We start from the raw sequence: 27,836 nt of genomic DNA, 5'->3' as shown, positions 1-27,836 counted from the left end.
AAAAGAAATGGCTTCATAAAGTGGTAAGAAAATCAAATATAAAATATATTGTTATATAATAAAATATAAAAATTATAGGTTGAATTTATTACTTATCTGAAAAAAAGTAAGTTGTATAGAATAAAGATTTGTGGTTTTATTATATGTGTGTATGTATGCATATATATGTATATATACCAAATGCCCAAGGGCTACTAACTAAAAGCAGACTGGGTTAGGAGGCAGTCGGTCCAAGAGACCAAAGCTAAACACTGTGTGCAGGAAAACCATCATTGCCAGAGCCTGAGAAGAGCCAGAATGGGGTTCTCGGATTTACTTGGAATCATTGGGGGAATGGGGCACTTCCAGATCCTACAGACTATATTGATGATGATTCCTGGGATACTGTTTGTCTGTCATAATTTAGCACTAAACTTCACTGCAGTGGTACCAGAACACCATTGCCAGCTCCAGAACAAGACAAGTCCTGAGTCTCTTCTCCTGGGAGATGGCAGGGATGAAGACCTGCTGAGAATATCCATTCCCATGGATAAGGCTGGGAAGCCAGAGATGTGCCTCAGATTCACAGAGCCTCAGTGGCAGCTCCTGAATCCAAATGCCACAGAGGAGACAAGACCAGCCACTGAAGACTGCCTGGATGGATGGGTCTATGACAAGAGTATCTCCCCCTCCTCCATTATTACTGAGGTCAGTAAGTCCTAGCTTTGCAAAAATATCACAGAAACCTTGCAGGAAATTCTGAGATAATGTTTTAGGAGTATTGAGAAGAGTTTTTCTTTTAACAGCAATCATGGGAAAGCTTAACCTTGGAATCTAACTTCAGAGAGAGAAAGGCTGAAACTTTAGCACAATAAGCTTCTTCACTCAGAGAGAGGAAAGAGGAATATGGTTACAGAATAAAATAGCTTCTATAGTCAAATAAAATACAAAATACAGAATTAAAAATTGGTTCTCTCAGGGATAGATGGAGGAACAGAAGACCTGTACTTTGCTTCCCCTTGTTGCCATGAGTTATTTGAACAGTGCAGACCTGATTAGAAAAGGATTGCCTTTTCAGTAACTTGGAAATGTTTGTTTTCTGGAGGAAATTCTAACCATATGGTGCCTTATGAGTCTAGAAGGGAACATGTAGGAACCTGTGAAAGGACTTGGGAACTACTAGAAGGTTGGAATATCAGCCAGTTAGCAAACCTGAATTGAGTTCCTTTATGAGGGGGGCATGTTGATTAGTGTTAGTACTTTTATTTGGGGGTCGGGGGAAGATTGAAATCTGTTTATGGGATCCTCTGAGTCCTTTAGGCTTACATTTTGCTATGGTGTGAAATAAAGGCTGTCCGCTTGCCAATATGTGCCTAATTCCCCTAAGTGCTTGCACTAGATCTGAGACCTCCTTTTCCACATGTGTGGAAATGGAGATATATTTGTGGATTTCCATGTCAAATGAGTAGCAATATGATGAGTCGAAAGCTTTATTGGCTGACTGTCTTCAGTTGGAGCTTCCATATGGGTCCAGTTTGGTGGAGCCTGGGACATGAAGTTACCTTGATAATTCCCAGTCCCCAGTGAATAAGCACCAAAAGATATAAAAAGACAATTTTCAAAAGATGAAACATAAAAGAATATTATTCACTTGGAATTCACTCAATATTGCTAAGAATCAAAGACTTACAAATTATAACAACTTGGAGATGACAACATCATCCATAAAACTGGAAGAATAACTAAAAGAAAAGCTTAGTGACCATCGAACTGTGAAAAACAGGCCCACACATTCCTGGTTGTTAGAATTATAACTGTTGTCAACCAAGTAACCCACCTCTCAAATACAGAAGAATCCTGGTGGAGGTAATAATATTTATTAAAAGGGAACAAAGGAATCTAGATGGACGTGTTGAGGATTGCAAATTCCAAAAGTAGCTGAGTCCACAGCCTAAGGGAGGCGAGGATAATTTAAATGTATAGACCACAAAGGGGCGTTTGGGGGTGGAGTTAGGGGTGGAGAATGAGCATTCTCTTCCAGGAACTGGTGGAACTCAAATGCAGGATGTTTTGGAATGTGTGGTAGAGGGCAGCTGGGTAGCTCAGTGGAGTGAGAGTCAGGCCTAGAGACAGGAGGTCCTAGGTTCAAACCCGGCCTCAGCCACTTCCCAGCTGTGTGACCCTGGGCAAGTCACTTGACCCCCATTGCCCACCCTTACCACTCTTCCACCTATGAGACAATACACCAAAGTACAAGGGTTTAAAAAAAAAATGAAATGAATGGAATGGAATGTGTGGTAGCAACAGCCAACCACAAGGATGGTTCAAGTTGTCTTAGGTTGCTTCATATAGTTTGTAATGGACAACTCAGCAAAATCAGCCAGTGAATGCCATGAAGGTGTCTTGGAATGTGCAAGATTTGGGACTCATTGCAGGCTCCTGATTGGTTCTTTGCTACAAATAGGCTTACTCTAAATCCATTGCATCTATTCAATAAAGTAGCTTGTGGAAAATGTTTTACAAGATTACATATGCAAAAATCTATTTTAAATAACTTACTATCTCAGGAATAGGGAAGAGGAGGGAGTGTTGGAGAGAGGAAGAGAAATTGGAACTTTTAAAGAATGTTAAGAATTGTCGTTACATGTAATTAAGAAAAATAATAAAATGTTATTTAGAAAATAGACATATTAGATTCAGGCATATCTCTACACTTTCAGAATCTTGCAGGAGTGATTTGGCAATCCACAGTAAAGCATACAATAATAACTATAATCTTTGACCCATAAATTCCTTGTTAGCAATATCCCATGGCAAAGTAATGAAAAGCAAAGCAAAGAGATCCAGCAATTTAAAGATTTACTTAACAGCATTATAACTGTAGTTGACAAAGTTCAATTAAAAATGTAATTGATTAAACAAGTAATTGATTATATTTGTTCCAAATCTAATAAATATTTAGATGTTCAAGGCTTTCAGGCTTTCCACATTGGATCACATTCTCACTTTTTCTCCTCTTTTCTCTCCCCCACTTTCTGCCTACCTCTCCCAGTGGGATCTGGTATGTGAACGGAAGTCATTGAAATCAGTTACACAGATAATATTCATGGGAGGACAGCAAGTAGGAACTGTTTTTTTTGGGATACTCTCTGACAGGTGAGTGAAGGATTCAAGTGCAGGTAGGTCTCAAGGGGATATGCAAAGGCACTTGAAATACTTCGGTACTAAATGTCTGAAAATTTTTAAAACATACTTCACCCAAGGCAAACCAATGAAAGAGGCAGAACTTGAGAGACTTCTTAAAGTCTTCTTTCTGCCCCCTTTCTAGGCAACTTCACAGTATTCCCTAGTGACCCATGAGCCCTCTCAGGGACCACTGAAGATCACTCCGACTCTGGTTCCTCCTTGAAGTTGGTGTGATCAATGCCTCTCAGCATAAGTGAAGCAATGATGTTACTGGATGCACTAGGTTACTTTCCACACTATCATCATTCCTATATAGGCCCCATACCATCCAGAATCTCAGGCAGGAAGATTTCTTATTTCACATAATGTGGCATATAGGTATTCACCCTGTCCAAGCTATAATACTTGGGTCTCAAACAGTGGTGAGACAAATATATTTATATTTATATATACATAAACATATTTATTTACTTTTATATTTATATGAATACGTATTTATATAAATATATATATATTTCTGCTTTTGACATTTAGATAAAAGTTTGGAAGGAAGGATAAAGAATGAGCTTCAAATATGGAGAATAAAAGTAAGGTTTGTGAAGCCAAGTATCTCTCTTTCTGTTTATAACATATGTAAACTGAACACACTTTAGAGAGACTTTCCCTATTGATGTGATTTTTCTCCTTACTACTAGACTTAGGATGAATTGTTATCTTTTAAAATATATTTAGGTTTACATTGCTAATTGTTTGCTTTGGCTGCTGGCAATTAAATTGACAAATATGTGAGCTAAATCAAAAGATCCTAAAGGGACTGATTGAGCCCCTTTGTAAGAGTGAAAACCAAGAGTCATATCAGGATATTATTATAGCTCAATCGTCACTCTTCACATCAATTTGTCTGAACGCAATTGAAACTTACAGAGAAAGCATTGATTGGCAAATAAGGGCTAATATGAGTTTTACCTATTCACTTTTCCTAAAGAATTTGCATTTTGATAGATGACAATGACTAGCCAAATGGACTGAATCTCAGACAGCAGTTTTATAGTCACCAGCAACAGACCAATACTTTTGGAGGATAAGGGGCTATGGGATATATAGAGAGCCATAAATAAACATTTTAATCTGTAAATCCTATCAGATCCAGCTATAGCTGATGATTATAGCTAATTGATGACTCCTTTCATTATTAAAAGTTTTCCTGTGTAATAAATCATTTTAATTTAAAGAAAAGGGGGAAATATGTGGGAAGCCAATAAGAGAATAGATAAAAATCTGAGACTCTTCTTTTGACCCCTTTTGTAATCCTTGTGATTTCTTGTTGAAAAGTATTGTGGCCTTATTGAAAAGCTTTAAGTTCCTAGCAAACCTACATTTAAGAGGTTAACACTTTTCCCCTTTGGCCAGGAATGCAGCTGCCTGGTATAGCCAAGGCCAAAACCTTAGCAGGGGCAATTCAACCCTGAGAAAATATTCCCCAACTTGGCTTTCTGATAAGAACCCAGTCAAAATTCAGCCTTCACCTGGTTCTATTCTGAAGCCAATGAGACCTTTTGTGTTTTGATATGACATAATTTGTAACTCCTGCGCATCTGCGAAGTTTCGGGGGGGGTTCTTTTGTGGGAAATGAGTCTTGAAATATATATAATAAACTACATTCTCCTGGAGAAAGAGCTGGAAGCATGAGCTAAAAGATCATCTCCCATGTCCCATTATTTCCTTATCAACTAAGTTGTCCTTATCAGCTAATCTGGAGATGATAGATAGATTTTGAGAGGGGTACAGTCTGAGGACAATGGATTTTACCAGCTATGTTTCAAGAGTAGCTCCTTAATGTTGGATGATGATTAGGAAAAGTGAGGGGCCATCTCAGTATTTAGGTTTTCTATACCAGAGAGAGAAAGAAATTACTGTTTCTAAATGGGGCAAGTCAGAGCACATGTCTCACACAATTGGCAGAGAGGAGAAAATGAGGTAGTGGCCAGGTAAGTAACAAACCTTTGTATGTATGTGATATTGTTTTGTTATCTTGTGCTTAGGTTTGGGAGGAGAACAATGCTGCTGTGGTCCTCTCTGATGGCCACAATTACTGGCGCCTGTACAGCTCTTATGCCCACCCTTGCTGGATTTACCGTATTCACATTCTTCACTGGTGCTGGAGTAATGGGCTTCCTTCTCACTTCAAACTGCCTGAGTAAGTACCATGGAGGAAATCCAATCTCTGTGGTTATACTCTGGGATTAGAGATGTTCTGAGTCAAGCAGGGATCGGGCAAGTTTGGACAAATTGTGTAATAAATGTAATAGAGGCATCCCAAGAGTAAACCTCTTTTTTTTAATTGGCTTAATATATATTGATGTATAGTTGGAAAATCTTGAACCCCTAAAAACTACATTACCCAAAATTCTTTTCTGGATTACCTAGAATGCTTTTCCTTTTGTCTACATTTGTGTGGTCATGTTTTGTATAAGTTCTGAGGCTCTGCCTCATTCTTTCTCTTTTGCTCTTGGGAGCAGGCTGTGTTAGTTTATCACCTTTTTCTTACTCTAGTTTTTTATATTAGTTTATTATTAATAAAAACTTTATAAAATATAATCCTTAGTTCTTATATATTAATTTTAATCTCTACATCGGTTTTAATTGGCTTGTTTATAGTGAATAGAGAGCTGGTCTTGAGAGTAGAAGGAGCTAGAGTCAAGTCTTATCTCTGACACTTAATAGCATTGTGATCCTGGGCAAGTCCCAGAAACTCTAGGTGGTCTGGGTAACTCTCTAAAATGTAGGATGCAGAAAAGGAACCAACCTACATTGACAGAGGGAATATTTCCCTCTTTGGAATTCCCTATACCAAGGAAATGATGGGTTTAGTGCCTCTTCTCCATTTTCCTCTCCTTCTCCTTCTCTGTCTTCTTCTTTTCCCTTCTTTCAGTTTCTCTCCCCTCTCTCATCTATCATCTCCCTCCCTTTCCCTTGTCTTTTTCCTCCCCTCCTTTCTCCCACTTTCTCTCCCTCCCTGCTCTCTCTCCCCTCAACTTCTTTGTTTCTTTCCCTCTCCTCCTGGCCCTCCTCTCATTATTTTCTCAGTAAAATGAAAGCTTCTTGAGGACAGAGATTATATTTTAAAATAAGTTTTTATTGATATTTTTCTTTCTTACATCATCATAGATATATTCAGTATTCCTTCCCTGTCCATTCCACATACCAAGTAATATTTTTCAAAGAGGAAAAATAATCAGCATAACTGATTAATATATTGAAAAAGTCAAAAAACCTGGGGTATATATAACTCCTATATACCTTCAAAAAAGGCTCAGTTAAGGGCATCTTCTCCCCCTCTTCATTAAATTCCTATCCTACTTGATCTTTTTCATTTTTTCCTACACTCACTTCTGATTTTTGATATGTAGTTATTCTCTCCATTTCCATTGTTGTAGCTGCTGTGTGTTGTTTTCTTGGCTCTGTTAACTTCATTCTGTATCAGTTCATGTATATTTTTCCAGACTTCTCTGAATTCATCACATTCGTCATTTCTTATAGCACAAAAATATTCCATTATATTAAAGGATCACAATTTGTTTACCCATTCTTCAATTGATGAGCATCTACTTTGTTTCCAAACTATCAGAAAAAGTGTTGCTATAAATATTTTGAAGGCACATAGAGACCTTTTTTCTTATGAGTGGTTCCCCTGAGGTAAAAGCCCACTACTAGACTCCCTGGTTCAAAGGATATGAACATTTTGATCACTTTATTTTTGCTTCTTTCAAATTGCTTTTCAAAATGGCTGCATTATTTCAGAGCTCCACTGACAATGTGTGCCTATCTTCCCCCATCCCTTACAACATTGACTATTGTCATTTTGGGTCATAGTTGCCCATTTTTAGGGTGTGAGATACAACTTCAGAATTGTTTTGATTTGCATTTCTCTTATTTTGACTGATTTGAAGTATTCTTTCATAAGGGTTGTTAGATTAAAATAGGAGTCTGGTCCTGAGATTTTAATAAAATTTATTAGGATTACTTGGATAGGTAGAAGGTGAGAGAGAGAGATAGAAAAGGGGCCCTAATCTAACTTTTCCACCTGGCTCCTCCAGCAGATTCCCCCTCATCTCTTTATCACCACTTCCACACACCACCACCCTCCATGGAAGTTTCTTGGCAAAATGCCAGAGACAGAGAGAGAGTGAATTTCCTGCTTAACCCTTTTTATAACCTCCTGGCTCCCTTTGTCCTATCCTAGCCTCCAGGTCAAGTTCAGGACCAAGCCAGGTTTGCAGGTAGTCGACAGGAGAAGATGTCACCTGTGTCACCCCAGAAAGTAGAGAGGGTAAAAAGTTCCTTCCCACAGGATATAAATACTTTTGAGAACCTAATCTTTTTTATCTATTCACATCTTTTGTCACTTATCTTTTGGGAAAACACTATTAATCTCAATATATTTATGAATTGTTTATGTATCTTGGACACCAAAAGTTGTCAGATAAAGGTATCAGAGAAATTTCATACAGATTTTTTCTTTTTTTTTCCATTTGACCATTTCTCTTCATATCCTAGATGCATTAATTTTGTCTGTGCAGAAACTTTTCAGTTTCAGATTATTAAAGTTATCTCTTTTATCTTCTTTATCTGCCTCTATCTATTGTTTGGTTAAGAATTCATCTCTTAGGGGCAGGTAGGTAGCACAAGTGGATAGAACACCAGGACTGAAGTTGAGAGGACCTGGGTTCAAATATGTTCTCAGACACTTCCCTGGGCAAGTCACTTAACTCCAATTGCCTGGTCTTTGCCACTCTTCTGTCTTAGAATTGATGCTAAACAGAAGGCAAGGGATTTTTTAAAAAATCTATCTCCTACCCATGGCTATGAAAGGTATATGATCTGCCTCTCATAATTTTTTTATAATATGGCATTTAATATTAAAGTCCTATCTGCATTAATTATGTATTGAAGAATATGGTGGGAGGTGCTAGTCTAAGCCCAATTTCTGCCAGATTGCTTTCTAAAAGCAGTGGTTGTTTTATTTAGTTTTTTCTTTTTGTTCTTATATTCCCAATGCTTAGTGTAATAACTAGAACATACTAGAGGCTTTGTAATGTTCTTGTTTGGATGGTTAATTAATTAGGCAGGTAAATGGCACCATGGATAAAATGCTGGACCTATTCTGAGGAAGACCCAAATTTGAATCCAGCCTCTAACAGATACTAGTTGTGTGATTCTGAGAAAGTCACTGAAACTCTCTGTCTTATTTTCCTCCATTGTAAGAATGCAGGAAAAGTACCCATCTCACTGGAGTTATAAGCAACATAACACATTAGAACTTTAAAGCACTATACAAATACTAGAGAGTTTCATTATTATTATTATTATTATTATTATTATTATTACTACTACTACTACAAACTGATGAAAATGAAAGCTCCTTGAGACCAGTGGTACATCTGCCTAGCACATAATAGGAACTTAATAAATGTCTGTTGAATTGAATCAGTGGTATTCATGTGCTATTCATCTGGTAGAATGGAAGCTCCATGAGGGCAGAAAGTGTTTCACTTTTGTCTTTTTGTCTCCACTGCCTGGCATATAATAGGTTACATAGAAAATGTTATTGAAATATTATTGTTTAACCATTGAGTGGGAACCAGATTAAACCCAAGTCTTGTCAGTCCTGTCCTTCCAATCTCTGCATTTTATGAAGTCTAATTGTTCATCTTCTTTTTTCCTTAAGCCTTAGAGTGGACGCCTACTGAGAAAAGGATCTTTGTGAACGCTTGTAATACATATGCCTTCACTATTGGACAAATAGTCCTGGCTACATGGGCCTATCTGGTCCAAGAATGGCGCTGGCTGCAGTTTTCCATTTCCGTCGCATGTGGGATCATTGTTCTCTTCTCCCTGTATGTGGACAGGACAGCAAACAAATTGTCCAATAAGTTACTCCTGTAGCATTTATTAAGCACCAACTATGTGCCAAGCACTGGGTTCAGTATTGTCAAAGATTCAAAATGAAAGGGCAAAGAGGTAGGCAAGAAGAGGTTTCTGGGGAAACGTGGCATGGAGGAAGATGGCTTTCCAAAGCCCTCTTGAGTTTTTCTCCTCTTCATTTGCTTTATATTATACAGAGAGGTTTATTCTGTGTAATGGAGGATTCTGGAATTGGGTCCCAAGAGGGCTAGTCATGCCACAAGGACATTCTATCAGTTTTGGATATCATTCATAGTTAAGAATACAGAAATGCTATTTAACATGCCCTAGGCTGGCCCAGCAGACCTCCTGCCCCCACTGAACAATAGCTGGCATTTACAAACACTGGAAGGTTTCCAAAATGTTTTCCATATCCTGTCTCATTTGACTCTTACAACAACCCTGGGAGGTAGGTGCCATTATCATCCCCACTTTGCAGATGAAGAAACTGAACGAACCTGAGCACAGTTAGCAAAAACTCAAACAGATTCTGGGATCCTCTGGGCATACTGGGTCCCATCTACAGAGGTCTATGAGGAGTAGGACTGGCCAGTACCCCAGGTGACCTGAAGGCCAGGCAGAGCCCACACTCTCAGGACAATCCTTAGAATCAGATACTTACAACCCCAAGTTTTCTTCAAAGCTTAAGGAAGGCATTACCTTCTACATGAGACCTTTTAGCTGCTGCCAACCCTTCTGGGTCCTCTTCCCACCCTCTACCAATGACCTTACATTTCTTTTGGGTCTAGACTATATATGTCATATGCATATATGCCATTTCTTCTCATAAAATATAAGCTTCCACAGGGCAGGAACCATCTGAAATTTTGTCATTCTTTCCAGTGGAAAGCATATAGTAGGCCTTTTTAAGTGCTTGTTGACTGATTGATTGGAATGTGTTGGGTGACTAAAAGCTAACTTTCACGTTCCCTTTACAGACCCAAGGTTATTTCTAGTCTTGATGAGGCCACATGGTATAAGCGCCATCCAGGCCTTGCAAAAAGACCAAAGTGGAAAAAGTTAGCAGATCTATCCATGCCCAAAGAAAGCTTATCCCAGGAAAAGGAGCCCTCAGGAACAACCAGAAAATGAATTCACCTTCTGGACCATCTTCTTCCTGGTTCTGGAGCCTATGTGGTTGGGGAACATATCCTGGGGGGGAGCAAAGTGGTCTGCAAATTAACCCTGTTACCTCCCCACAATAGATATAACTGGAATAGACCCAGTGGTAACTACAGTCACATGAGGGACAAGGGTGACTTGCTGTATTTGGGTCCCATCCTCAGAGATTTTCCTTTCTCTCTTGCTCTATCAGGGCCCTCCCAGAATCCGCTTGTTGGTTAATCGCTCACAACAAACTCCACAAGGCTGTGAAGACCCTTCAGAAGGTGGCATGGATAAATGGCCAGAAGAAAGAAAGGAGGAAGCTCACTCCAGAAGTAACTGGCCTCTTCAGTGCATGCACAACCCCTATTATCAAGAATATAGTCTCAGAGAGCATTGTTTAAGATTTGTACTTCAACTATTTTAAAAAAAAATTATTGTATGTAGGTTATGGAGGTAAAATACACACCTCCCACAGAAGGCAAGTTAAGGATAAAGCTAAAATGGAAACAGCTGGCAGGGGAAAAGATGTAGATGTATCAGGCACCTGGGATGAGTTCCTTTCTATAGAGGAATTCTGTACTTGGCACTGAATATTCTAGCAGCTAAGGTGGAACATACTGGATTATAAAGCTTGTCTTCTGAGAAAGCAACCCTATCGGGATGTCTAAAGAGGGCAGCTAGGCAGTGCAGGGTATAGAACACTAGGACTGGAATTGGAAGACTTGTCTTCATGAGTTCAAATTCAGCCTCCGACTCTTAAAAGCTATGTGATCCTGTACAAGCCACTTCTTCCTATTTTCCTCAGTTCCTCATCCATAAAATGAGCTGAAGAAGGAAATGGTAAACTACTCCACTATCTCTCTCTACCAAGAAAACCCCAAATGGGGTCACGACTGAAATAACTAAACAATGACAGTGTCTAGAGACTAACTTCTCACTAGCGATTAAATTCAATGTAAAAAATATTAGTCGTGCATATGAAATCTAAAGTATTTTCATCATAACTTCCTGATAATTTGAGTTCTCAGAATGAGGTGACTACATCTCGCCTTCAGATCTTTTTTTTAAACCCTTACTTTCCATCTTAGAATCAATACTACGTATTGTTTCCAAGACAAAAGAGTGGTAAGGGCTAGACAACGAGGGTTAAGTGACTTGCCCAGTTCACACAGCCACTGAGCCACCTAGATGCCCCCTTCAGATATTTATGGGTACTTTTGAGGGGTTGGATTTGACCTCTTACATAAGAAAGTGGTCCTTTCTTATGCCAAGGCTATCCTATCTATCTGTATAAGTGATCCCATCCATCTTCTCTTCTCTAATAATTTACCTCCTCTGTCATTTCCACTCTCCCTTATCTTCAAACTTTCCCAATCTAATGGCTCCTTCTCTTTGCCTAAGAAACATGCCTATGTCTCTCTGTTCCTAAAAAAAACCCTCGAGCTATATCTGCTATAATTGTTGTTCAGTTTCTTAGTCATGTCTGACTCTTCTTGACATAATGGACCATAGCACACCAGTAAAGTAACTCATTTTATTCAAATGAAGCAACATGCAAATCCAAGTATATGCAATTGGCAATCAAAAATAATAATAATAAAAGCACGAAATAGGTAAAATAAGATATTTGTATTACATGCTAAATGCACACCATTTTACCAAACACTGCAAAGTCCCACAGCACATAAGTGCCTCCACTTCCTCTCTTCACACTTTCTTCTACAATCTCTACAACCTGGACTCTGATCTCATCATTCTGCCAAAATGACTCTCACTAAAGTTTCTAGCAATCTCTTAACTGACAAATCAAATGGCTTTTCTCAGTCCTCATCCTTTGGTACCTCTCTGTTTGATGTTGCCAGCCAACCTCTTCTCCTTAATTCTCTTCCTCAAGGTTTACAGGACACTACTCTCTCCTGTTTCCCTTCTTACCTACCTGATCACTCCTTCATAGTTTCCTTTGTATGGTCTTCATCCAGATCATTACTATGAGTGATTTATTGGGCATTTTCCTGGGCCTCTTCTCTTCTCTCTCTTTACTTTTCACTTGTTGAGCTCATCATCTTCCATGGACTAAGTTATCATTTGTATGCTGAGTACTCTTGGTTTTGTTTTTTCAACCTTTACATGTCTTCTGAGTCTTGTCTCCCAACTCCAGCTGCCTATTAGATAGATATCTAAAACTGGGTGTCCTATATACTTCTTCATCTTAACATCTTAAAATTAGCCTCGTGATCATTTTGCCCAAACCCTCCTCTTCTGAAATTCCCTATTACTACTGAGGAAAATCATAATCCTCTCAGTTACCCACACTTCCAACCTTGGTGTGATCCTCAACTCATCACACTCTCTCACTCCATATTCAATTTCTTGCCATTGCCTATCAATATACCCTTCATAACTTCTTTTGTATGTGTTCCCTCTTTCCTCTGACACTGCCACCAGCCTGGTACAGGTTCACATTACTTTATGCCTCAACTATTGAAATGGTCTGCTGTTTGCTCTGCCTGCCTGAGTCTCTCCCTGCTCTAATCAATCCTCCACTCGGCTGTCAAAGTGCTCTCTGGAGAGTTCAATTCTGACTATATAACTCCCCACCCAATAAATTCTAATGTCATCTAAAGTGTTCCATTACCTGCCTCTTCACTAAATGATTTTTCTAGCCTTCTGACATACCTTATATCCCACCACAACACTGTGATCCAGTGACACTGGCTTCCTTGCTATTCCTCAGACAAGCTGCACCAATTCCTGACTATATGTATTTTCAATTGCCTATTCCCCCAATGCCTGGAATGTTCTTCTTTCTCATCTGTCCTCCTGGCTTCATTGGCTTCCTTTAATTGCCAGCTAAAATTTCACTTTCTATGGGAGTCCTTTCATGATCCATCTTAATTTGATTGTCTTCTCTTTGTTGATTATCACCAGTGAATCCTGTCTATAGCTTATTTGTCCATTCTTATTTGCATGTTGCTTGCCCCACTAAATTGTGAGTTCCTTGAAGGCAGGGATTCTTTTTTAACCTTTCTTTGTATCCCCAATGTTTAATGTTTGTCACATAGTAGCTATTTAAGAAATATTTATTGACCGGCTTTGTCTATTTTTAGAGAAATATTTTCTCTAGTGCTATTAACTTGAGCTCCTACTGGTATGCTTCCCTCCAAGATTAACAGTTGAGTCGTTTTCTCAGCCAGTCTTTTTGAGATTTTTATAGATATATTTACTAAGGTAGTATAATGAGAATATTTGATACCAAATATCACTCTCAAGTCTTTCTCCTGCCATCCCCAATATGTATAACACACTCCCTAGGTCAAGTACTTATTGAGTCCAAGGGGAAAGGGATCCAAGCTGAGAGAGCACACATGGGAATGGTCAATCTCAGAGTTTTGGGTGCTAGAAGTCATTATGTCCCATTCTTTAACTACTCAAGAAGTTTCTCTTGAGGTTGGTATACTCTCTTGCTGGTGTCCTGGTCAAGTTGGAAGTTCAAGGAGGAGGTAGGAGCAAAAATATGTGAGCTAAGTCAAAAGATCCTAAAGGGACTGATTGAGCCCCTTTGTAAGAGTGAAAACCAAGAGTCGTATCAGCTCTCATGCTGGGTGGGTCAAGTCTGGACAAACTTAATAACTTTACTTAAAATCTCTCTTAAAAATATTTGAGGATTCTATCCCTTTGTGGTCACCAAAATGTGGAGATTAAAATTAATATACAAGAACTAAATATTATATTTAATAAACTTTTTAATAATGATAAAACTAACAAAAGAGACCTAACTAAAATGTTACTCACCAGCCCGCTCCCAGGAGCAAAAAGAGAAAGAACAAGGCAGTATGCAAAATAAGAAAACTGGGCTAATTGGTATCTATGGTCAGTCACTTCCAGATCTAGATTTATATCCCTAAGTTCTATGGCACACAGGCACATATACAATGACATTATGAGAGAGTCAGATGACAGGAGAGGCTGATCAAAGTGCGGAGTAGACATAGTTTGATTTCACCTGATAGTTATGTACAGAATTTGCCATATTGACAGCACAATTCCTTACCTTGGAAGTATCTCTATCAGAAAAGTTGATAAAAAATGGTCCCCTCATTCCCCTTTCCTCTATCTCATGTATTTAAGCCAACTTCCCCTTCTTCTGCCTTCCTTCCTGACCAGGGCATAATGTCCTACATTCAGGAGGACCTTACAACTGTGAAGCCAACCTCTCATCTCAGAGACCTTTTCAGGACTCCAGGAATATGCAAGATCACATTATCTGTCCTGTTTGGATGGTGAGTGAACTTCATGTTTAAGCAGCTGACATGACTCAGAAAATCCAAAATAATCACCAAGGTTAAAATAGACTCACATGCCATTTTGGGTTCTGAGAATACTATCATCCTGAATCTAGTGGATCTGATATATTGGGGCTCTGAAATTTTATAAAATGAGAGATATGAGTTGCCTAAGATTCAGGGATTATTATTTGAATTAGTCCCAGTACAAGAATATTTCCATTTTAAGGCAAAAAAAGCAACTCATTGGACAGAAATGAGAAATGAAACTTCACTACTGTATAATAAATGGTTCTACTTCTAGGTTTGCTCGTGGATTCTCCTTTTATGGAATGGTTTTGGACTTGCAGAAGTTTGGGTTCAGCATTCACTTGGTGCAAGTGCTATTTGCACTCATAGATTTCCCAGCAAGGCTGCTCACAGCCTTTAGCTTGTCCTATATGGGACGCCGCTTCACCTTAATCTTCTGTACAGTTTTCTCTGGATTGATGATCCTTATTGGCATATTTGTGCCTCAAGGTGAGAAAGTTTAAAGCAAGCATACTCTAATATTTATAAAGTATTTTAAATAAATAAGTGATATGTTGGGCTCTGGGGCAGCAAAGATAGCACAAAAGTCACTAGAGGTCTAAATGTGGGCTAGATTTGACTGGAAGATGGCCAAGCAAGTAGTGCCACAGGGATGTAATAGAATATTACTCTAAAAGAATTAGAAACTGAGGAGATGTCCATCAATTGGAGAATGGCTGAACAATTTGTGTTATATGGTTGTAATGGAATACTATTGTATTATAAGAAATTATGAGAAGGATGATTTAAGAAAGATCCAGAAAGACCTACATAAATTGATGCAAAGTGGAGTGAGCCAAACAAGGAGAACATTGCACATAGTAACAGCAATATCATATGATAAATATTTATGAATGACGTAGCTATTCATAGTAATACAGTGATCCAAGGAAATCCTCAGACTCGAGGTAAAGGATTCCATCTGCCTGCAGAGAAAGAACTGATAGAGTCTGAATGTAGACCAAGACATACTAAATTTCACTTTATTTCTCCATTTTTATTTGTTTGAGTTCTCTTTCATAAAGCGACTAATAAGAAAAGATGTTTTATACTATTACACATACAAAAATCTATTGCCATCTGATGGAGGGGGAAGGAGAGGGAGAAAGAGTGAGAATTTTGTTCTAATTTTTTTAATAAAGGTTAAATTTTTTTCATGGAGTTAAGAAAAAATAAAATATTAAACAAAAAAGAATATTACTATGCTGAAAGAAATAATGAATATGAAGAACATATGAAAACATAGAGAGTGAAGTATAAAACACTATATATGATGAGTTTCACAATATAAGAAGAAACAACTGCAAGAGTTAAAAAACCATGAATGTTATGTAGTCATAATGCATAAGAGTTGGCCTCCTCTTCTCTACAAGACTGAGGGACTATGGGTGTGCAATATAGCCTATACAATCCACTCCCATTGATAATTTGTCTATGTTTGCTGAATTGATTTTATTCCTCTTTTTGTCTTTTGTTAAAAGAAATAGTTCTCTGGCTAGAGGAAAGAGGAAGGTTATATTTGGCAATAAATGGCCTGCAAAAACCAAAGATATCAGTAAAGGAAGTAGATGTTAATCTGGTATTATTCAATAATCAGATGTGTTATTCCATATTATGGGCACATTTCTACTATTCTGCTGTCTGCTCTGTTATGCAACTGGATGGGGAGGATGTTTAAAGGAATATTTGCCTCTCAGGATCTCCTACATCAAACAAGCAGAGGAACTGGCTATAACACCTTGGAAGAAGGTCCAGGAGATATTTGATTAATTAACTGAATGGGCAGTGACCACCCAGGGCTGCGTGTGAAACTGTTTCCTTATCAAAGCAAGACCTAAAAATAAATATAATGAGTCAAAAATAAGTGAATCAAGAAGAGCCAAATGGACTTGAAAAACACCCTGTCCTGAATGTTAATGAATGAGTTTCCAAATGAAGACTGGAGAGTCAGAACCACCTGTTTAGCTTGAATAAATTGATGGTTTCCCAATTTTTTTTGTCCTCAGATCTGACTGCTCTTAGGATGACACTCAGTGTACTTGGAAAAGGAGGCTTAGCAGGTGCCATTTCAAGTGATTTCCTTTACACATTGGAACTCTACCCAACTGAAATCAGGTAAGAATTTAGGAGAAATATGACCAGAATCTCAACCATCAATGACAGGAAAATGTTCCTATCAAGGATTCAGGCAGCTGGAGATGTACTGGGTTATCAGGTTGAAAATACTCCAATCAACTGAGTTGAACCATTGCAAACCTGGGGGTCCTTTTTCAGATGGGGGCAGGATAAAGCAAAGGGAAAAGAGAGACAATAACACTGGCAGGTTTTAGTAGCACTTCCTGATTTATTTCACCATGCTCTCTACACATTACATACTACTCAGCTTCATCAACAAATGTATATACCTTATTCTAGCGCGAGAACAGAGCTAGTCAGTGTGGGAATCAGACAGTCAACAATGATAATTTTGACTAAAAACTGTTTTTCTTCAGGCAGGAGGCAGAAGGACATCTGGGATTTGTCTTCCTTGGGTGTCTTATCTAAAACATGCTTTTCTCTGTGGCCATGTCCTCTTTCTGACCCACTCAGAAATTCCAGAAAGGGAGGGGAACAACTCACTACCGTGAGCAATCATTAGTTGTGTCCTCTGAGCCAGGCTCCATGCTAGGCATTGGGGGTAGAAAGGCAAAAGCAAAACCATCTTGTCCTCAGGGCACTTCTTTTCTATTAATTTTGCAACAAAAGTGAATACTTAAAGGATGGATGTATAATGATGACATCAAATGATTCAAAAATACATCCCTCTATAGTTTGGTTTTAATAGTCAACTGACTTGCCTAATTTGACTAAAGAAGAACAATAAGATAATTTACAGAAGAAAAAGGTTTATGAATCAGCCTGAATGAAGAATGTCTCTGGTATGTTGGATTTATTTTGCATTTGAAGGATATTACCTTGCTAGTCAGTAGTTTATTTTTTTTTGTCCAGGTATTTCTTAGGCTAACTATTGATCTGATCTTCTCCCAGTTACAAAGTCAAAGTGTTTACATGGAGAAATGTAAATTTTCTGGGAAATGTAGAACTTGTTTTAAATATCCTGATGTGGCAGAGGACATATTTTGGGGTGAGGAAAGTCAAAGGAATGAAAAAAAGAATCTTAAAGGGAGTGGAAAGTGACAATAAGCAAGGAGTTTACCCTTCTTGGCCCTCTGTCCAAGGTGCTGACCTTTCATTCTTTTCACTAGCAGTATCATTCAGTCATTAACAAGTTTTGTCATATCTCAATATCTACTGGAATTAATTCTTCTAGACTTTGTTAACTGACTGACCAATGGAGCCACCTATCTTTTCAAATCCTCTCTGCCAAATGCATTATTCTGCTAAATACTTCTCTCCATTCCTTCTCTCTCACTGAGGTTAATGCTTATGTTCTACCTCCCTGATCACAATGATAAAAAGAATAACTCAGGGTACCATAACACAAAGTTGTCTTCATAACATGTTAGAGGGCTATAGTCAGCAAGGTACAGGATGAAAAACACTGTCTCTGGAGTGAGAGGACCTGGGTTCAAATTCTGCCTGCCTCTGATGCAAACTACATTTGTGATATTGGACCAGTCACTTCTCTCAGATGCAATTTCCACAAAAATAAGGGGAATATTAAATTAGATGGTGTTAGGACAATTTGAACTGTAGATTCATAATTGTGTGATGTCTGGTTACCAAGAGCATAATGACTTCCCCGTGCTATATTGATGAACACATGACTGGAGCTCTGTGGTTCCCCAGGAATACAGAGTTGTCTAAGTAGTGCATCCAAGATGGCTGGCAACTGTGGAAGTCACCAAATTATCAAAGAGTTTTCTAAATTTCAGGGAACAACCTTTCATACCTCAACATTGAGATAGAATTCACAGTTTAAGGTCATTAGCTACATGGCCTTATTGGATGTTTATTGAACTCAAACACAAGGTCATAGTTCTGAAGTAAAAGGAGAGGGATGATGGGAAGTTATGCAAGCCTAATATTCCCTGAGAAATGGAAAACAAGGATTGCAGACCTTGTGACATTCATGAAGGTTTCATCACTCCCAGTGAAGGGAAATTGTTGTAAAGCCTATAGCCTACTCTGAGCTCCTACTATGGGGAAGTTCTAAGACAATTTGCTTCTCCTTCTTAGTAATGGAGGCCAAGTATATTCAATTCAAGTTATATTTGTTGTCCTACTGTGGTGATTAAAAACAAAGAAGGTTTCAATATTTTGGAGAAATTTTCAGAGAAAATCTTACTCTTTACATATTCTTCAGTCAACTTTCCAAGGAAAAGTCAGAAAACAAGCCTTCTGTTGGTTTGGTATCAAGTGTTGTGGAGGCACATGTACACAAACATACGTTCAAATGCATGTATATGTACACATATGCATGTACACATATGTGAGTAGACTTCTCTATGGAGAATTCAGACCACTCTAGTCCCAAAACAAGATAAAAAAAGTTGAGGGGTAAAATTGATCCAAATTACTTTGTGTCAATTACCTCAGAAGGTTATAGGACAAGAGACAAGAAGTTGCATCAAAGTTCCCCTAGATATTGCTAGAACAGTATGTAGTCCATTATTTTCAGATTTCCCATTGGAACAACATGAATTAATGCCAAACCTAGAAGAAGCAGCTTTTGATTCTGCAAAAGAGTGTACTGTTCCCCCTTACCTCTCAGATATACAAGCAAACAGCAGGGGAAAGGTTGAGATCTGTCCATTTTATTTCTACACTGAGCTTGGTGTCAGGGAGGCAAAGGAAAGGTAGAATAGTCCATGCCCTCTAGTCACCTATTTTTAAATTTTTGTTCCCATTTTCTTCATTTACAGGCAGATGGGAATGAGTGTTGGTATTTTTGCTTCCCGCATTGGCTCCCTAATGGCTCCTGTTATTTTCATTGTTGGCAGCTATATTCCTATTCTGCAGCCCCTGTTGTTTGGAATACTTCCCATCCTTTCTGCCTTTGCTATCTCCTTCCGGATTGACACCCGTGGTCTCCCACTGCTGGATACCATCCAGGAGACAGAGAACAGGTCAGTTTCTAACACCTATCAGTGAAAGTATCATTTTAAAATGAAATGGGGAGGGTGTCTTTGAGACTTCTCTTTTCTCTGAGCTCAGAATATGGTCCAGTGCTTGGGGAAATGCCTTGGGTAGTTTAAGAATATTACTGCAAACAAAAGTTCCATAACTCAGACCCCAAATCTCTTTTTCCTATCCATTATTAAAGTAAGGCATGTAATATAATACAATGTATTTTGCTAAAGTGACAATTACTGGGAATTACAACACTTGGAGATACCTAGATGAATGATTAATGACATGCCATGTATAATTCAGTTCAATAATCAAATTAAAATTCATTTTATTTTACTTTAACAAATACATGTTGTCTACTATGTATAATGTAGAGTACTGAAATACTGAAATTATACAGACACTAGAACTGTTTTAGGATAAGAGACAAATATAAATTTACCTGGTCATAGACAGAAGGTCAGAAGTTGATCATTACTCTTTAGTTAAAGGAGGGTCATTTCTATCTGGAGCCCAGTGTCTGTATCTAGAAAGAGAAGAGAAAGACCAGGAAAGGACAGATTTCAGAAATGCATCCTCTAAGTTTGAAGCTGGAAGTGATGGTTAGTACAGTTGCTCTTGAAGAGTATGTACTAGAGAGCATAGAGAGCTTCACAGAAGAGAATCAGAGAAGTGGCAGTGCATATCAACCAGGTTGGCTGAGATATAGGAGCTGGTGAAGTGTTAGTCAAGCACAGTCTGGGCCAACTGAGAATAGCAGTGGAAATAGTCAGTATAGACTATTTATACACACAGTGCTCAAGGGGGAAAAAAGAGAATATGAAAGTTTATTACAGTTGCAGAATTGTGAGTTATCTCTAGGGCATGGTTTTACTTCTCACCTCTGCCTCTGGAGCAGCTGCCTCTAAATATGTGCCCATTCTCCCCTAAAGAAACTGAGTGCATTATTGGGGAAATGGGACACACATAGGCTCATGTGTGCATTATGATGGTTTTGTAATATGTGAATATGTTTGAATATGTGAGTAATGGTCATGTTATTATGTCTTTTGCCTTATAGTAAATTATATAGTTAAATCTCTGTCAAGTGACATCAGTGTATTTAGCTAGTTCTACAAATAGAAATACATGGCTAGAATCTCAAGAAGTAGAGTCATGAATAAGTGAAGTATTTTCCTCCACCATGTAAGGGGAAAGGGGGGGGGAGGTTTTAGGTTAAATATATTTAAAAATGGTTGCCAGAGAACTGAACAATTATCAATCCTCAATTAAGAATAATCTCAAGTCAAAATTGACTTTTATGGAAGTTTATTTACAGTTGAGGAGAGAGGAAATAATGAAATAAGAATCTAACACAGTAGGTTAATTACTACAATCCTCTAATTAATCCAGGTAGATCTAGTTAACCCTCAGCCAAGAGTCAGAGGGCCAGAGGCCCGGAGGTGAGAGTCTATTAAAGGGAAGTTACTTAAGAGAAGGTCAGGAAGATTCATTCTTTAAACTCACCACGTGGACTTCTAAAGAAGATATTGAAAGCAGTCTCACCAAGGTCTCGGCGTTCCGGCCAGCACTCCTCCATGGACCAGAAGTGTTCCTTCAACCACAAGTTTACACTAAGACCTAGAGAAAATCTGAGTGCAACTGAGTAGGGCTAGTCCTTCTCTGGGAAGTTGAGAAAGCAGAACATAATGAGCATGAGCATGCATGGGCATGCACATGTCTACACATACATACATACCAGTGAGTAAATAGATGCTCGTATCACCTATTCAGGTGAAAATTCCACTGGAAGTCCTCTACCCCAATCAGTTCCTTTCTAGAGGATTAGAATTGTTCTGCTGTGACCATGTGCCAGACCAGGAGCAAAGAATAAAAACTACAGAAAAGGCAAATTTCAGTAAAGTTTCCTAACTCCTAGAGCTGACCAAAAGGGAAATGAGCATTGTGGGAATTAGTGGATTCCCCCTTACTGAACGTCTTCAGACAAAATCTGGATGGACACATTTTTTTGGTATTTAGTAGGGGGGATTCTTGAAAGTAGAAGTGATGGGGAGGTAGCCATGAATAGAGGAAAGATAGGAGGGCAAGTGATTCAAGGAGGAACCATTAAGGAGAGGTAATTTTAGATGGGGAGAAAAAGTTCAAACTGAATGGATTATAGCATCAAGATTCATACGATAGAACATAAAGGAAAAAGAAAGGTGAGGTATTTGAAAGGAAAATTTTATTGGAATAAATACTAGTGAGGATAAAAACTAGCTAATTAGGCATAAAAAACAGGAGAAATAGAACAGTAAAGTGGGTTCAGAGTGGAATTTCAAAGCTCAAGATCTTACAGGTGAAGCAATATAGTGTTGAGCTCAAAGATATGGCCACTACTATAGGTAGCTGAGTTTGAGTGGAGACAGAAGTCATAGGAGCTGAGGAAACAGACAAATGGGGAGTGTTATGATGTCAATATTGAAGTATCCAGGGATGAAGGCAAGTATGGAGGTGGATAAGGAGACTGTGAGCGATATAGGGAACTCATTCAGTAAGAAGAGAACTCATTAGATCAACCTCATGATGATCTGAAGGACAATAGAGAATAACAACAAGAATGTGAAGAGGATGGCGTGACTGTTGATTCATGGAAGAATCATGTAAATTTCTGAGTAGGAGAATTTGTTAAGTAAAGTTTTCATGGTTTTGTGGTGGTGGAGAGCAAGGAATATTTTAACTCTTCTTCTTGGTCCTATATATTGGAAGAGCTAAGAAAAAGAGTAGTTTTGAGGAAAGGTCTTTCATTTCAAAGTGGACCAATAACATCATGGAATACAGTCCCCCTATTCACCACTTTAGCTCCTGAAACTCTGTCAATGCACTTTTATTTATAGAACCAGTTAAAAAGACTGATGTGTCTTGTAAAATAGAGACTTAGCCGTTTACTTCATGGAAAAAGACATAATATCACAATTACAAATTAAAACAAATACAGGAATTATAAAAATACTATAATCCACTATCATTACTGTCTCAGAAATCTAAGTCTTTCTCCTAGAATCTACTCCCAGACAAGTGAATCATCAAAATTGACAACTTAGCAACAACTGATCCCTATCAGTGGGCAATACCTTCAAAGGATAGCACTTGTACAGATATGAACTCAATATATATCTTATCCCCACCCTCACCCTAGACAGAATGTCATCCCCTTGAAGGCAGGGTCTCTGGTGATTTTTATCTTGTGTTCACAGTGCTTTGCATGTCATAGGTGCTTAATAACTTCTAGATAAGCTGGTTGAATTGACTCACCCAGATTTATTTTAAGATTCATCATCTTCAGTTCAAGTTTCTTTGTGGAGGAAAACCTCCCTTCTTCAAGTTTCTAGATTCCCTTCTTCCAGCTGGGATAAGCTTTGCTTTTGATGACTGAGAACAGAGTTGCTTTGTTTCTGTTGTTTCTTCTTGACCAGAATAAAGAAGGCACAGTCTCTGAAAGGAAATGTCAGTAAAGATGTACAAGAGAGACCAGCCTTTCTTCTCCCAGAAATGTCACCAGCTGAGAGTACAGTTTAATGCTTTCTTGTGGTCCCTCAACCATACTTCTAAGAGACTCCAATGTTTGGATGCAGCTTCATCATTTTTTTTTCTTGTGAAAGGAAATCTACCTTTTCTAGATTGAGAGTGGATTCTCTGGCTACTGAGAGGATGGAACAAGGTGACCTGATATAACTTCTCTGCAATTCAATATATGGAATAAAATCCTAACTGTTAAACATCATACTTCAAAATGAAACCAATAAAAAATGGATAGGCATACAATTTTCCCTGCTTGGACGTGTGGTAATTTGTAGCCTTCTGAGAGTTCACTCATTACCTTGGTACATGCCTATAAATATTCACAAATTGTTCTCCATCTAGGAAATTCTGTTTAGGTGTTTTAGATTGATGTCAGATACTGAGGCAAACATTATATCTGGCATCTCTCACCTACCTATCAAAGCTCTCCTGTTTTCCAATAAGAGGTGGAAATACAAAGCCAGGTAAGAACCATCCTTTCCAAACAAAACAGCCTAGTGAAACCTGTAACTCCTTCAAGAATGTATAATAGAACCTTAATTAAGTGAAACCTCCTTCCACTTTAAGGAGAGCATCTTTAGACAGGGGACCTGGGTTCACACCCAGTGATGCTACTTCCTACCTCTATGTTCTTGGACAAGTCACTTAATCACTCTGGACCTCAATTTCTTCTTTCATAGGATGAAAGGATTTGATTAGATGGCCTCTAATTAAGGTCTCTTCCCATATCTTCTTCACAGGGCTGCTCTTTTCCCAGGTCTTGCCCATGTGCTAGCACATACCAATATGTGTGCTGAACAACAAATTGCAGCATATCTTTAAATGCAGTGAAGCACTTCACTCTACTTCAGTCACATACATTCATACCACCATGGTAATACTTATGAGTTCACCATTAACCACAAGCATTCCTTTTCCTTCATCAAGTTAAGACCAGTCAACAAGCTTTATTAAGTGCCTATTATGTGCCAGAGATAGAGAACACTATAAAATGTAAACTGAATAACTGTGATTATATTAAATTTTAAAGATTTTATACAAACAAAACAAATGCAACCAAGATTAGAAGGAAATCAGAAAGCTGGGGTGGGAGGAAGGGATTTACAGCAAGTATCACTGATAAAGGTCTAATTTCTCAACTATAGAGAGAACTAAGTCAAATTTGTAAAAATAAAACTTATTTTCCAGTTGATAAATGGTAAAAAATATCAACAGGCAGTTTTCAGGTAAAGAAATCACCGGCGTCTATAATCAAATGAAAAATGCTCTAAATCACTCTTGACTGTAGAAATTAAAACAACTCTGAAGTACAATTTCATAGCTCTAAAACCATGATGATCCTATAATTGTTTTTTTTTAAAGTTAGAGTTTTATAAAAGCAAGAATCATCATAAGACCACAGTGGCTTAAGATAAAGAAAATATAAGAATAAAAAATTTCAGCCTAGCTAGAAACCTGGATCACTTTCCCACCTGTTCATGCAGTGGCCATGGGAGAGATTTGCTGTGCATTTATAGAGACATAGCAGGGAGGCATATGAGTAGGGAAAACTGTGCTCAGGTGAACTCACAACTCTGGATTTGAGACATTTATATCATTGGTCCCCAGAGGAGCCATCCACACCACACAAAGCTACTTCTCTCTTATTTCCATATTGTTCATGCCATGACAGAAGACACATATCACACATAATTCTTAAAAACTCATGAAAGAAATAAAGTAGAAGATGGCATGCCTTGATATGTAATCAGACGCCATCAGCTTCTTCTTTGGCTGTGGATAGCATTTTTCAGCATGAATAATCCCTTATGGATATCTAGGAAACTTGCTTGGGCCATAATAGTTTAGTCCTTCAGAGTTAATCATAGTACAATATTTCTTTTACTGTATACAATGTTCTTCTGCTTCTGCTCACTTCATTTTGCATCAGTTCCTATAAAGCTAAGTTTTTCTGAACTCATCCAGTTCATCATTTCTTATAGCACAATAGTATTCCATTACTATCTACAACCATATAGTCCAGTTTGTTCAGTCATTCCACAATTGATGGACACTCCCTCAGTTTCCAATTCTTTTCCACTAAAAAGAGAGCTGCTAAAGATATTTTAGCAAGGAAGTTCCTTTCCCCTATGTCTGATCTTTTTGGGATAAAGACCCAGTAGTGTTATTGTGGGATCAAAGGGCATGCAGAGTTTTACACTTCTTCATCTTGACCCCTTTGTCAGCCAGTACATTCTTAGACTGCCCTTTTCTCTCAGATCTCCAGGCCCTTTTATTCTTTTGCTGATCTTCTTCTGCCAGGCCTTCCCCCTGAATAACTCCCACCATCTACTATCTTCACTCTTATTCCTATATTGCAGAACTAAGCTGGAGAAAATCCATAAAAAGTACTAACTCTCCTAAAAATTTGCATGATGTAATCTTAAATGGGTCTATTGTGCTGCAAAGAAATTCTTTTAAACCTCCCTCAAGGGCTTAATATCCTACTTTCCACTGCAGTTTTTCCAAACCTTTGATTCCTCTCCCATAGTTCCTCTCTTCAAATCCTCTCAGCTAAGAATCTTGACTTATATTTCACTGAAAAAAGTGAGGCCATTTGTCAAGAATTTCTTAATCTCCCTTCCTCTTCAATTCACATCTCCCAGATTCCCTTTGCCATTGTCTCCACTTTCGTTCCTGTCTTACATAATGAGATGGCCCTTTTTATGAAAGTAAACTCCTTATTCTGTCCCATCTTTTCTCCTATCTTTTAAAAACCTTTACTTGACTCATCCATCCCTAATAGAAACATTTTCCATTTTCTCCTCCCTTTTGTGGCTAAATTCCTTGAGAGGAATGACTAAAATAGCTCATTCATTTTCTTCTTTCCCTCTCACTTTCTTCTCAGTTCTCTACATGCTACCTTTTGATCTCATCACTCAATGGAAAATGGTTTCTCCAAAGTGACCAATGATCTGAATTGCCAGATCAAATTGCTTTTTTTCAGATTTCATTTTTCTTAACTTCTCTGCAGCCTTTGATATTGTCAAATACTATCTTTTCTTTAATACTCTACTGTCTCTAGGTTTGGAGGACTATATTCTCCTGGCTGTCCATTTACCTCTCTGAATTTTTGAATTTTTCTTTTCTGGAACTTCATTCTGTCATTCCCCATAACAATAGGGTCCTAGGTCCTCTTCGTTTTTCCCCACTATACTTTCCATGTAGGTATCTCATTAGCTCCTAGGTATTCAATTATCATCTGTCTACTGATGGTTTTCATTTTTATTATTCCAGCTCTAACCTCCTTACCAATCTCTAGTCTCACATCTCCAACTGCCTATTGGACATCTTGAAATGTATGTTCTATAGACATCTGAAACTCAACATGTTCAAAATTTAATTCGTCATTTGCTGGCCCCCCCAACACTGTTTTCTTCCTGAATTCCCTATTCTTGTTGAGGATACACCCTCACCCAATCACCCAGGCTCACAACTTTATTTTTATCCACAACATCTCACTCATTCTCACCACAGCCATCATATATTCAATTTATTGCCAAAATCTGATGTTACTTCCATAAAATCTTTTGTATATGTCCCCTTCTGCCATCTGACACTGCCACTACCCTAATGTAGTTCCTCATTACCCCATACCTGGATTATTACAATAGATGGCTGGTTGGTTTGCCTGCCTCAAGTTTCTCCCTATTCCAATATATCCTCCTCTCAGCTGCCAAGATGATCTTCCAAAAGTACAATTCTGACTTCTATGTAAAAAATTTCAGTGGCTCCCTCTCAACTCCCAGATGAAATACGATATCTTCTGGTTTTTAAAACTCTTCATCTAAGCCCATCCTTTGATGTTCCTAGTACAAGACACTCTACCATCCTCTTCCAGGCATTGCCTCAATCTCCCATGGGTGGAACTTCTTCCTCTTCATTTCTGCCTTCTGGTTCTCCCGGCTTCTATCAAGCCTGCATAAAATCCAATAAGAAACTTTTTCTGATCCTCCTTAATTTCAATGTCTTCCCTATGTTGATTATTTTCAACTTATCCTGTATATAGCTTGCATGTACATAGTTATTTAGATTGTGACCTCCTAAAGATCAAGGATTGACTTTTGTCCTTTTTGCTTCTGTAGCAACTAATTTATTGCCTGGCACAGAGTAGGCCTTAAATATTTATGTACTGATTTGCAGCAGAGCAGATTTCAAAGCCTGTTTTTTTTTACCCTGATTGTCCATTTCAAAGTATAAAGGGAAGTAGAGATGCAATCAGGCATCCCTGAAAGGCTATTCCTCTGTTAAGCTTTGCGTGAGGCTGGAAAATAATAAATTCAAGTGTCAGCAGCAGAATTTGGTCTTTTCTGGAAAATTTCCAAGGCTTCTTCAGTAAATTGCTGAGCAATGCTTCTCTTCCAATAGGCCATCTCTCACACAGCTCAGAAGTTTACCTGCTGACTCCTTCTCACTGGGTAGCTTTGCAGCTGGCCTCTCATCAACACCCCTTGGTGGCCAGCTCTTCATCTCTGACTTAGGTTGTACAACTGGAGGAGTTAACCATTTTGTCAGGTATGACCCTAATGGCTTTCATTTAATCTCACCATGTTCTCCAAAAAAACTTATTTGACT

At 38.3% G+C, this 27,836-nt stretch overlaps 1 protein-coding gene across 1 annotated transcript; it reads left to right on the top strand.

Annotated features, from left to right (window-relative positions):
• The first annotated feature begins 333 nt into the window (after positions 1-333).
• Positions 334-23,219, top strand: LOC123251396 (solute carrier family 22 member 20-like). The gene is made up of 10 exons (XM_044680646.1): positions 334-687; positions 3,032-3,135; positions 5,208-5,362; positions 8,894-9,098; positions 10,445-10,568; positions 14,401-14,516; positions 14,824-15,038; positions 16,595-16,703; positions 19,454-19,657; positions 23,117-23,219. Exons 1-10 carry the CDS (start codon positions 334-336, stop codon positions 23,217-23,219), a joined length of 1,689 nt encoding a protein of 562 aa, XP_044536581.1.
• Positions 23,220-27,836: the final 4,617 nt, after the last annotated feature.

Source organism: Gracilinanus agilis, chromosome 6 (genome assembly GCF_016433145.1).
Source record: "Gracilinanus agilis isolate LMUSP501 chromosome 6, AgileGrace, whole genome shotgun sequence".
Lineage (NCBI taxonomy): Eukaryota > Metazoa > Chordata > Mammalia > Didelphimorphia > Didelphidae > Gracilinanus > Gracilinanus agilis.
The sequence above is the reverse complement of the archived record's forward strand: the minus strand, read 5'-3'. Positions and strand labels throughout refer to the sequence as shown.

Excerpts from the sequence above, each read along its gene's own strand:
- LOC123251396 (XM_044680646.1), top strand. The coding sequence starts at position 334 with ATGGGGCACTTCCAGATCCTACAGACTATATTGATGATGATTCCTGGG. Across the intron at positions 5,363-8,893 it reads TCTCACTTCAAACTGCCTGA|CCTTAGAGTGGACGCCTACT; the intron begins GTAAGTACCATG and ends TTTTTCCTTAAG. Across the intron at positions 19,658-23,116 it reads ATCCAGGAGACAGAGAACAG|AATAAAGAAGGCACAGTCTC; the intron begins GTCAGTTTCTAA and ends CTTCTTGACCAG.